This window comes from Nicotiana tabacum, chromosome 12 (genome assembly GCF_000715075.1).
Source record: "Nicotiana tabacum cultivar K326 chromosome 12, ASM71507v2, whole genome shotgun sequence".
NCBI lineage: Eukaryota > Viridiplantae > Streptophyta > Magnoliopsida > Solanales > Solanaceae > Nicotiana > Nicotiana tabacum.
This window is the reverse complement of record NC_134091.1, coordinates 33137015-33149968: the sequence shown is the minus strand read 5'-3', so window position 1 is coordinate 33149968 and position 12954 is coordinate 33137015. Positions and strand designations below refer to the sequence as shown.

The 12954-nt window shown below is 37.3% G+C and overlaps 2 protein-coding genes across 2 annotated transcripts; both read right to left on the bottom strand.

Moving 5' to 3' along the window:
* Positions 1-1281: 1281 nt before the first annotated feature.
* LOC107764726 (transport inhibitor response 1-like protein) lies at positions 1282-4799 on the bottom strand. The gene is made up of 3 exons (XM_016583329.2): positions 3745-4799; positions 2879-3377; positions 1282-2803 (listed from the first exon to the last, which is right to left on the bottom strand). Exons 1-3 carry the CDS (start codon positions 4350-4352, stop codon positions 2039-2041), a joined length of 1872 nt encoding a protein of 623 aa, XP_016438815.2. The 5' UTR covers positions 4353-4799; the 3' UTR covers positions 1282-2038.
* A 3684-nt stretch (positions 4800-8483) lies between these two features.
* On the bottom strand, positions 8484-11372 carry LOC142167081 (uncharacterized). The gene is made up of 4 exons (XM_075227239.1): positions 11209-11372; positions 10088-11109; positions 8890-9554; positions 8484-8798 (listed from the first exon to the last, which is right to left on the bottom strand). Exons 1-4 carry the CDS (start codon positions 11370-11372, stop codon positions 8484-8486), a joined length of 2166 nt encoding a protein of 721 aa, XP_075083340.1.
* Positions 11373-12954: the final 1582 nt, after the last annotated feature.

Below are 12954 nucleotides of genomic sequence, written 5' to 3'. Positions count from 1 at the left end.
AACTATTTACATTCGTAGGCGAAAAAGTATATAATTTTTATATAACATACAAAATGTATATATATACAAAAAATATATAATTTTTCGATTATTATTTTGATAGTGACTATACAGTGTCATTTTCCCGTATTTTGTTTGTTTAGTCCGTTGTCCATACTCATTAATTATGTCAGATGTGTCCATCAGAAGTGGTCTTCAAACGCATAGGGTGGCCAAGATTGAAAGATGCTTGAGCCTGTCCTTATTGTTAGGTCACTTTCCATGTATTTTTCTTGCACTGTAGTGTCACTTTTTTTCCTCCCAAGGGCACAGAATTTTTTTTTTTGTGTTGAAAGTGAATAGTCTGTTACTCATTTAAAAAAGATTTTGACAGTCAAATTGGCAAATAAGCTATAGTACTTTTATTTATCAAATATCTTGCTTAGTGAAAGATCAAGAATATGAAGAAGTGACTTTGTGAAGAGTAGAGGTATATATGATAGATAGAATGAGGTGGCTAACTGCTAATGGGGAGGAGAGGGAAGTAGGAAAAGCAAAATGGGGTCAGGTCCACTTATCCTACAAATGTTTAGTAGACAAAAAAGAAAAGGGAAGTCTTGCTTACCATCACTCATTCAATTTGCATACTCAGATCCCACTTTGATAAAATAGGGTTTTGCTTTTTTACCATATACCTGACAGAATATCAACACAGAAGGCAGATTTTTCTCCTCATTATTACATACCAGTCATACAGAGGAAAATATATATACATACACAGATAGAACCCTTTGAGTTGTTGCTACTTGAAAATCAAATAAAGGAGTTGTGACAAATCATCAAACCAATCCATAGGTGATTTGGTCCCACTTTGAATTCTACTCAATACAAATCAAGAATGCAGCATACAACAGTAAACAGATAATATAGCAGGCTCCTCAAGACTCTTATCCAAAAGAATCAGATTTTGTTCAATGAATTATCATAAAAGGTGAATATATGGGATGTGTGTGCTGTACTATCCTTTCCCACTACAGAGACTCCTACAGAGAAAACAGATGAGAAAAATAAGGGCCATTCAAAAGCTGGAAAGATAGAAAGGATAAGACTGATACATGGATCCCACACACACATACAGTGACAAACTATGAGGGGGGAGAGTGAGTGTGTGAAGGAGAAGGGGGAGAGGGGTCCTGCATTTTGTACTTGCACAATGCTTTCCATACATCATTTATGGGTCTCACTATCAAAGCTGATCATTCCACATAAAGAAAAGGCAAAGACAAAGCTCACACTAGCATCTGGTCCATGCATATTTGGCATTTATTACCCATCTCTCACCATTTCTTCTAACAATAACAATAATAAATTCAACAGTCAGGTGCTAAGAACAACACAATCTGGAAAGAACAAATATTTCTAGAAAGCGAGATGGATAGATCCAACTGCCGTATCCTTCTGAGCATTAGGCTAATCACCAACTAAAAAAGCTTCAAGAAGTCTAAACTAACAATGAAACAAAAATAAAGGAGGCCCAATTGTATGAAAAGATACTACTTGACGATCCAATAACTCAGAGCATGCAGGTGTATTCCATGTGTGTCGATTCTCCAAAGCACCTCCGTTCTCCAAAAAGCTATTTAGAAGTCTAATTGAGCTGCAATATGATCCCGCCAGCACGCAATTTGGAACATCTATCCTTACTGTGGCCTCTGCGACCACTCCACTTGCTAAATTGAAAGGCCCCATGAATATGAAGTAAAAGGAAATGAAAAGAAAGATTACTGATACAACATTTGTCTTCTTGCGCTGGAAAAACCAATCTTTGTACTGAACCATATACATTGACATCCATGTAGACCAGCAGTGAATATAGTATAGATTGCTCACCTCCTTTGCAAGTGGTGCACCATTTGTTTGCTCAAGAAGGAGACTTGCACCTTCTTGTGGGTCGCAGCAGACTTCCGGAGAGCATCTCTTCCAAAGAAAATAGTTAAATCATTTCTTAAAGGCCCCAATCAATTAACTGCATAAAATTCCGATCTTCCTTCTAAAAACGTCACAGTATTTGCACAAATGGTGGTGCATCAGCCCTTGGTCCATCAAGAGACCGGTACATGTACAATGTATTGACGTACTCACCATTCTCACTCTCTTCCTCATCTTCCCAACCAATCACTTCCACTGCTAGACGGGGCATTTGGCGAGCAATCTCCTGACAACCTTGTAGAGTTACTCTACAAGATGACAACCAAAGAAACCTCATGTTGTGATAATGGTGTAAACCAGAACGCAAAGCTAAATCTCCAAATGGGCAATCCCTGATCTCTAGCTTCTGCAACTTAGGGCAGCCCTCAAGCACATACTTCAGAGCCAAGTCGCTGTTCCCAGCAAAAGCAACGGACAAGGTTCGGACCAATTTTCCATATTGTCCAATATAACTAAAAGCCTTGTCAGTCAATAGACCAGATACGGCGAGTCTCGTAAGCTTCTTACAGTTCTTGACAATAGCACCAAAGCCTTCATCCATTGGTTCGCCAGTAACATGGTCAGGTAAGTGTCGACCCATAATGCATAGTCGGAATACAACAAGGTCCGGGCAGTTCTTTGACATAGCTATAACAGCTGCATTTGTCATTCGTTGGCAGAAATATAAGATGGACTGAAGTTTCCTGCAACCCTCAGAAATTGCAAGGAGACCTACTTCAGAAACAGGGGCGTCTGCATCTTCCCGAGCTTCGATAGGGAAAACCCGAATCTCCCGCAGATCCTTACATGTCGCAGCAACTGCCTGGAGTCCTTCATCACATACAGAATCAAATACCTGAAAGATCAAAATTGAGCTTAATATAACAAATAGTCAGAAGAACATATATCATAGAAAAATAAAACCACATACCCACAATACTTGGAGCTTATGGCAGCGGCTAATGACGGATTTGAATTGTTCAGTATTAAGGTTGGCAGCATAGCTGAAATTAAGAGAGGTCAGATTGCAACAAACTGGATAAATTGCAGGCAGATATTCAGGAGCAATTTCCCTGAAACCCGAGAGGCAGACAATGGATTTGCAGGCTGAAAAAGCAGAAGCATAATCAGGGTCCTGGTCATCAATGAGTATCGAGGGGCCAAATGAACCTGTTCCCAAATTGGTAAGCTGTGGAGCTCGAATCATCAACCGATACAGCTGCGTAATAGAAACAAACCGATTCAACCTCAGCCTCTTCAAACTAGGCGACCTGATTACTAGCCTCTCCAATGCCTCAAAATCAATAGGGCATTCAACACAATCAAAGGTCAAAGACTCCAAACCCGTCTTGTTCTCAGGGAAGAAGGAAATCCAGTCCACTTCATCGTCCGACACCTCAGACTCTATCAGATCAAGAACTCTAATTTGCCTGCAGTTAGTAAAAAACCTTTCATCATCCATAACAAAATCAATCATACTACTAGCACTATATTTCACAAACTGCAAACTCACAAATCAAATACAACAAACACTAGTGTCAAACTCAAAAATCACAACTTTAATGCTAGTCTCCTCAAGAAATACCCTTAACTTCCAAATGCAGAAACTAAACAGTTAACAATAACCCAATAACATCATTAATTCAAACACCAGCTCACATGAAGCACAACTCCAAGTAAAATTAATATATCTACACTAAGTAAACTGCAAACTTCCAATTACACAAAAAATCTAAACTTTACCAAAATAAGGGGTTTGCGGAGAAACAGATCTAATCCCAATAAAAGTATACTAACCTGCAATCACGGGCTATAATAGCAAGACCACTAGTCCCAAAACCTTCACAACAGACAAGAACAAGCTCTTTGAAATAGGGGAAACAACGGGCCAACAAAGACAGATCATCATCAGTTATGGACATGCGTTTCAGGTACAACTTCTCAAGCCCACGATAAGCTTCACCCAAAACAGAAGCCCAAGGAGCAAAGTGGGCCCCCCAATCTGGAGGAAGCAAACTGAAATCAGCAAACCTAGGTTTCCCTTTAATGGCCACAGAGGTCACCCTTTTGAAACGGGCCGTAACTCGGCCCGGAGAAACGGCATAACAGTTGCCGATATAGACTTCGGATCTGGTTAGGGCCTCGGCCCGATACCAAGATTTGCTGACGAGGGATGCTGCGTTACGGTCTCGGCGATCAGTGAGGAAACAGAGAACGTTTTCTAGCACATTTTCAAGAACTTGATCTGGGTGTGGTGAAAAGTGAAAAATCCCTCCACCTCCTCCGCCGGCGACGGAACCACCGGTGACGGCGCAACAGTTGCGGGATTTTGCTGCGCCGCCGGAGAGATCTGAAGGACAAGGTGGACGCTCCTCATCTTCAGACATCTCTTCACTACTACTCATGCGAGGGGTGGGTGGGTTTTGAGGGGTTAGATTTATGGGAAGTGTTTCTTCTGAAATCTGAATGAATAATAATTTATTTATACACAAAAAGAAAATAATAAACCCCCACCCTTGAAGTAATAAAATAGTATATTTTTCAGATCCAGGAATGGTTGAGGAAGATGAATAAGAAAGGGTTTTTCTTTTGTTTTTGGTTAGTGATGGTAACCAGGATTTTTAGAACAGAGGGGGGTTTTGGGGGGTGGGTGGGGTGGAGATGAAGTGAAAAGAGCGAAGTACTCTTATGTGACTATGTAATGGTGGTTTTGGGTGGGGGGGGGGGGGCATTGGGATTCTCCAATGGCTTTTGTAAAATGCTAAGCCTGCAAAATCCAATGGCTCTCCACACATTTGCTACTTCATTATTTGAGGGGAGGCTTTTCTTTAAGCCGTGCTTTTGTCTTTTTCTTTTGCTACATTTCTTTTGGATTTGTTGTTTTGTACTTTGGTGTTTAGTTTTTTAGAAAATTCATTTTTGAAAATAATTTTAGGAAAAGCTTTACGTTTGAAATATTTTTTGAAGAATATTCTTTACTTTTTGTAAAAATCTAATGGCGTTTTGGATTTAATTTTAGTTTACTTTTCTAAAAACTAGTTTTGAGAAACTTATGCGTTTGATAAATTGTTTAATAGTAGTAATATGTGTTTTTGAAAGGAAAAAAAATTGGATATTTTATTTTGAACTTCTCATGTTGTCTTTAATTTGCATTAAAAACCATGGAGATGCAATTTTCGGAATCCAATTTTTGTTTTATAAATCAAAAAGGACCTGAGCTTTAGTTTTTTGGGAAATTTTTGATGCCAAATTGGATGGTTGATTTTTGAACTATTTTGATTTGATCTTCATGAATCAGAGTAATTTTAAACCAAACAGCTCTAATATTGGCTTTTAAAACCTTTTTTTTTTTTTCCAACTAGACGTATTAATCATATGTTGTATACATGTGAGGGGTTAATGCCAAGGAACCCCCCCCCCCCTTCCTTCCTTTTTATTTTGAGAGGAACCCCTTGTCTTTTGGCTATTTGCCTTTAGGGCCACCGTGGTCTTGCTAAATTCAAGATGAAGTACTTGTAGTTAGGGGTGTTCATAAAAACCCGAAAAATCGAACCAAACCGACACACACACTATAGAAGTAGCTATTTAAATTTATTATTATACCCATATATGTGTATATTTTTATATAAAGTTTCTAAAATTTTATGGTACATATTAGTTGTTTGTATTTTTAGTCTAGTTTTTTACTATTATAATAATCTAATTCTTTGCATTTACATTCTAGTTTGATTGGTAGTTTTCTTTTGCTAAGTACAAGAATTTATTTCATGTTAAAAATAATCAATTTTTAATTGAGTACTTAAATTATTCATCACATCTTGGTAAATGATAGATTTCTCACTGAGCAATTGGTTTGATAGTGTTACGTTGAAAATGTATTCGTCGGAATGTGTTTGGTAGTGTATGTATCATATTAAGAAAAAAATCGATCAAAAAACCGAAAAAACTAAAAAACCGACAAAAATCGAATCGATAAAAAACCGACTTAATTGGTTTGGTTTGGTTCCAATATTTAAAAAACCGACTTATTTGGTTTGGTTTCTTCTTAGGGAAAAATCGATCCAAACAGAACCGAACCATAGTTTTCGTGAGAGAATTAAATTCAAAATGTAGACTAGTCAATATTCAATAAAAATAAATTTGTGCTTTGCAAAATTATCTTAATCCTAGATAGTACTAATATATGTCTTTGTCTATTCGATTTTACACCCTTTTTTTCCGAACTATCAAATTTTATTAATCACCAAAGCAGAACAATACAATCCAGCAAGACTAATATAGTCTGTCACTTTGTCCTACACTTCACATATTCAATTATCATTTTATATTTATACGTCAGTCATCTTGAGAAAGACAATATGGATTATTATGGCACATTACTTGCAAAAAGCAACGAGTTAGAATGACCTAAAGAATCAACCTGACAAATATAAAAACTTACCAAAAGAAAGTAAATTGGAGGAAATCTTACCTAAGTGACAAAGTAAAATATCTTCATGCACTTTCTATTTTTACTTCTTTATAGATGAGATTTTCTTTCTAAAAAATTATTTCACCATGAATGCCTCCTGCCTAGCTAGAGGGTGACCAAACAAGAAAACGCAGGAGATAATAAAAGTACATATTTTAAACTTAAAAGGTTAAACTGGAGATGAGTTTGAATAAAATGATGGGAAATTGAAAAGTACAGGCAATAAGATATCAAGCATCAATTTACAGAGTGACTAGGTTGGAGAAGCAACCAAGAACAAAGATAGGATGGCTGTAGTATTGAAACGAGTCGTTGCAATAAAGATACGTAAAACAAAAGAATAAGTTTCCAATGAAACCGTGATAAGTAACATTTACAAGCTAATTGACAACCGATTCATTAGGTATAGGAAAAATTACGCAACACATCAAATATTTATATTGTATTTATTATTTGTAGTTATATTTTCAGCAAATTTATCATCTGTAGCTATATAGAAATGAAAATAATTTGTGAGTCACTAATTCCATTCAATATTTTCATATTTGATACGTTTGATTATGCCAAGAGTCAATTATATTTTGTCAAGAATTGATTTTCATCTCATCAGAGATTAGGCGATATCATCAAAATGTTAGTAGTAATTAAGTTTCTCATTACAAGCTCTTAAAAATATATTATGCTATAATAATAGTATTAAAGAGATAAAAATTTATACGCTATAAAAACAAGGTCAATATACGCAGGCGAACAAAGACTTGGACAGGATTGTTTCCCTCGAGCATGTTAATATGGGCATTATCTTTATGTCCTGTTTTGGATTCAACTGTTTAAATTTTATTTTCAAAATGTTCTTTAATTTAGAGATAGCTAAAGAATTCTTCTCTTTTTCTTTACGTTAACAAACATATATGTCACTATCCAAGTAGAAGCCGTGATTGACATTTAGCGAGCGTTATATTATGCTTAATTTGTTCGCAATAACTAATCATCATTCAACTCTTTCTATTTTCATGAAACATGCTCAAAGGTTCAAGATAGATTAAGGAAGCAAATAACCTAACACAAGGAATACAACTAAACTAATTAACGTCTAAAAACTCAATCAAATCCCAAGAATTGTAACCATAGCATAAGTGCATAACAAAGAGCTGACTCTAATCTTTGACACAGAAACATTAATGTTCTAGTGGGCTATAAAATATGTATGCTACCAAGTCCTTTATTACTCTCACTTTTACAAAAGTATCGTTTTCAACTCATACATATATCATAAGTCAAAGATGCAAGTAGAAATTTAAAACATGCACATTGAAATAGAGCCATCTTACTTTTTCATACCAATTTAAAAGTTCCATAAGAATCCTGTCGTGAGTACCTGAAAGCATACATAGACATTTCATCAAACGCATTTAAGTACAATCACACTATGAACGTATCCACACCTTTAACAGAATGTTACAAGAAGTTCTTCAAACTCATGTGACTTATTAATTGTCTCAAAACGTGCTTCGAAATATGCTCGTTAAGGAAAACTAGGTTATGAGTTCCGTTATCAAGTAAGTTGATACTTGACTTCGCTTTCCTCTATCTCAAACAATATATATATATATATATATATATGTATGTATGTATAATGATACAAACACACAGAATTAGAAAGAAACTAAGCTTAACCTAAGGAACAAAAAAATGAAGAATTGTTCCTGAACAGTTGAGCTCGAGGAAGAGGAAGAGTAAGAGCAGAGAAGAATGAGAGATATGATTCTTATTGCTATGATTCTCAATGACCTCATACAGTTGGATTTCTGCTGTATATCGAGCAGTTGAGGGGAAGGGAAGATTCAAGAAGCTAGTTATAACTAACTTCTTAACAGCTTTGCTAACAGATAATTAATGGCCTAACAGTCCCACTAATGGTCACGTGTGCTGCACATGCCACTTAACTAACAACTATCTATTAGCTAATTATAATGGTATAGAATCTGCAATCAAAATAGAAAATCACTAAGTGAATTCTAATTGAACTCGTATCAATACTCTCCCCTTTAGACAATCCTTGTCCTCAAGGATTGAATTGAGGGAATTGGTGGCAAAAGGTCTCATAGTCTTCCCATGTGCAATCTTCCTCAGCAACATTAAGCCACTTAATCAACACTTGAGTTGTAGGCTTGCCATTCTTTTTGACCAATCTTCTGTCAACAATTGATTCAAGCATTAGGAGGGTAGGACCAGCTTCAGAGTGCACCACTGGCAGTGTCACAGAAGCTGTGTGAGATCCCAATTTTTTCTTGAGTTGTGAGACATGGAAAGTTGGATGAATTTTAGCATCCGGGGGTAGATTCAAAGTGTAAGCCACATATCCTACTCTTGCAATGATCTGGAAAGGACCAAAAAAACTTGGCAAATAATTTTTGCACGTTATGGGGCTTGAGTGATAACTGTCTGTAGGGTTGCAACTTGATGTATACCCAATCTCCTACAGAAAAAGACTTGTCAGTTCTTCCTTTGTCAGCTTGAACTTTCATTATGTTTTGAGCTCTTAGAAGGTAAAATTTGAGACTTCTGAGAGTTGATTCTCTGGCTTGCAAGCTTCTATCCACCAAATCCAACTGAGAATCAAAAGCCATATGGGGCAGTAGTGGAGGTGGTTTTTGACCATAGACAGCTTCATAAGGGGTCATATTGATGGCAGAATGAAAAGTGGTGTTGTACCACCACTTTGCTAGTGCCAACCAGTAAGGCCACTCTCTGACAGCATTCAACAATTGAGATTGCATTCTTGAGATGCTGAAAAGTTGGACATGCTCATCTTTTGTGGAGAGTGCATCTGCGGCTATATTGTCCTTACCTCTCTCGTAAGAAATAGTATAGTCATACCCCAATAACTTCACCAGCCATTTTTTCTGGCTAGGAGTAGTTATCCTTTGTTCCAACCGATATTTAAAATTATGGTGGTCAGTTTTAATAGTGAATTGCCTTCCCAACAAGTATGGCCTCCATTTTTGTAAAGCAGTAACCAGTGCTAATAATTCTCTTTTATAGACTGAAAGAGCTTTGTTCCTTTCAGATAAGCCTTGGCTAAAGAAGGCTATAGGTCTGTTATACTGGGCTAACACAGCTCCAATTCCTCCACCTGAAGCATTTGTCTCCACCACAAATTTTTAAGAAAAGTCTGGAAGAGCTAGGACAGGTATTGTAGCGATTGCTCTCTTCAGGTGTTCAAAAGCATGTAAAGTTGTTTCATTCCATTGAAAATTGTCTTTCCTTAGCAGGTCATTCAATGGTCTTGCAATGATACCAAACCCCTGATAAACCTCATATAGTACCCAGCCAATCCTAGGAATCCTCTCAAGCTCTTAGGAGTGGTTGGTTGAGGCCAGTTGACCACAGATTCTACCTTTTGTGTGTCCATGGAAACCCCTTCCTAAGAGATGATATGGCCTAGATAGTCAATTTGTTTAACTCCAAAGGTACATTTTCTTTTCTTTACATATAAGGTATGGGATCTCAAGATACTGAAGGTTTCTTTTAGGTGAGAGATGTGGTCCTGCCAGTTTGGGCTGTAGACAAGGATATCATCAAAGAAGACTAAGATGAACTTTCTTAGATGAGAGTGAAAGATCTTGTCCATCAAACTTTGAAAGGTTGAGGGAGTATTGATTAAACCAAAAGGCATGATAGTGAACTCATAGTGACCATGGTGAGTTCTAAATGCTGTTTTTGGAATGTTTGGTTCAAACATCCTAATCTGATGGTAGCCAGATCTGAGATCCAGTTTAGAAAAGTATTTGGCACCATGCAGCTCATCTAATAACTCCTCAATCACATGGATAGGAAACTTATCCTTTACAGTATGGTTATTCAGCTCCCTATAGTCCACACACATTCTCCAAGATCTATCCTTCTTCTTTACCAAAACAATTGGTGAAGAATAAGGACTGGTGCTGGATCTTATCACATCAGATTCCAGCATTTCATCAACCATTCTTTCTATCTCATCCTTCTGTACTGCAGGGTACCTATAAGGCCTGATATTGATAGGTGAAGTGCCTTCCTTTAAGATGATTTTGTGATCATGTTCCCTGGGTGGGGGTAATTCCTTAGGTACTTCAAACAAGTCTTCATATTGTTGCATGATATCCTGTTGTTCCTGTGCCTCTCCTAGTTGTTTAGTGTTGCCATCCATTGACAGTAAACTAGCTTCAACACTACCTTGTTGCTCTTTTTTGAAGACTCCAACAGATATCATACAGGGTTCAGCTGGCTTAGCTAGAAGTTTCTCCATGCTGTGTTGTTGGATAATCTTGACAGCTGCAGGTTGCATTCCTCTCAGTGACACCTTATGACCCAAGACACTAAACTCCATCTTAAGTTTCTTAAAGTTCCACATGATGTCACCTAAGGTGATCAACCTTTGGATCCCTAAGACTATGTTGCAACCTCCAATAGGCAATACCAGCATGTCAGAGTCAAATGTCACCCCCTGCATTTTCCAATTCAACTTCTTACACACATAGTTACTCTGCACCTTCTTCCCATTAGCTACAGACACATCAAAGGGTGCTATAGCAGTCAGAACACACCCTAATCTTTTAGCAGTATTAAGATCTAGAAAATTGTGGGTGCTGTCAGTGTCAATCAGCACATGAATTGCCCTTCCCTTCACAGATACAGTGACCCTCATGCACCTAAAATCATTCAAACCATTCATAGCATGTATTGACACATGGGGCAAGATGGAGCCCTCATCATCAGTCTCAAATCATTGACCAATCATTGTTAGGAACTCAGCAGGCTCTAGCATTACATCCTCATCCTTTAGTTCCTTTATTTCTTCACATCCTCCTTCTATTTTCATATAAAATAACTGCCTTCTATTTTTACAAACATGACCATAAGTGAATTTCTCATCACAGTTGAAGCATAATCCTTGTTTTCTCATTTCATCCATTTCAGCAGGTGTTAGGAGTTTAGCATGTTTAAAGTTTGGTTTAGTATTTGGGTTACTGTTTGGTTTGGTAATTGGGTTATTATGGGTGGTGTTCTGGGGTCTTAGGAAATTTTGAGTGGGTTTGTTCCTGAATCCTAGCTAAACTTACAGCCTTAGCTAGTGATCTAGGACCTAACATTTTCACAGTTAATCCAATTTCTAGTTTAAGCCCCTTTACAAAATAGCTCACAACATAATATTCAGAGAGTTCAGCCCTCGTAAGAAATTTATCAAAGGCATCTACATAATCCTGAACAGAAGTTACCTGATGTAGTTCTTTGAAGTATCCCATCGGATCATCAAATAATTCTGACCCAAACCTTGCGTACAAGCACCTGACATACTCCCCCATCTTGGGCATTCCCTTGTGATTCTGTGCTTCATGTAAGATTGGTGCCATTGTAAAGCCCTTCCTTCCAGCTTGTAGGAAGCCAACTTTACCTTGGCATCTTCAGGTGTTTCATACACGTCAAAGAATTGCTCACAGTTGTAAAGCCAATCCATCAACCCATACCCATCAAACTTTGGAAATTCACCTGGTAATTTTGAGTGGTTACTTGGCAGTGACCAGCTAAGCCATTAGCCCTGTAGCCATTCTCCATTGGAGCAGCATTGTTACCCTCATGATCTACGCCATTAATAGGAAGATTTTGAACCATATGAGGGTTCAAACTCCCTGTCATCAACCTCTTAATTTCTTCGATTGCTTGTGCCACTTTTGCATCCACTGTTTGCTGCAGATCAGTGACGGAACCAACCACACCTTCCATAGATCTCTTCAATGAGTCAACCTCTCTCCGTAATTCTTGCATACGAGTGTTGTGATCACCCATGGTAGCAGGTCAGAGGAACACTGCTCTGATACCAATGATACAAATACACAGAATTAGAAAGAGACTAAGCTTAACCTAAGGAACAAAAAAATGGAGAATTGTTCCTGAACAATTGAGCTCGAGAAAAAAAAAAAGTAAGAGCAGAGAAGAATGAGATGTTTGATTCTTATTGCTATGATTCTCAATGACCTCATACAGTTGGATTTCTGCTATATATCGAGCAGTTGAGGGGAAGGGAAGATTCAAGAAGCTAGTTATAACTAACTTCTTAACAGCTTTGCTAACAGACTACTAACGGCCTTATAGTCCCACTAATGGTCACGTGTGTTGCACATGACACTTAACTAACAACTATCTATAAGCTAATTACAATGGTATAGAATCTGCAATCAAAATAGGAAATTACTAAGTGGATTCTAATTGAACTCGTATCATATAATTAGAATTAGCCATGAAAATGGAGAAGAAGATTGAAGCAGAAGAATAAGATTTTGGAATTTCACTATTGCATTAATTGAAAATGATGTGCAGACTGTAATTATACAGCTTTACTAATTAATTAACCGACCTAACTTTGTACAATAATAATAAGAGACTCTAACTTTGTGTTATCTACAAATTGACCCCTAATACTAACAACTAACTAACATACTATACTTTAATACTCTCCCTCAAGCTGGAGGGTGAAGTATATTCAGCACACCCAGCTT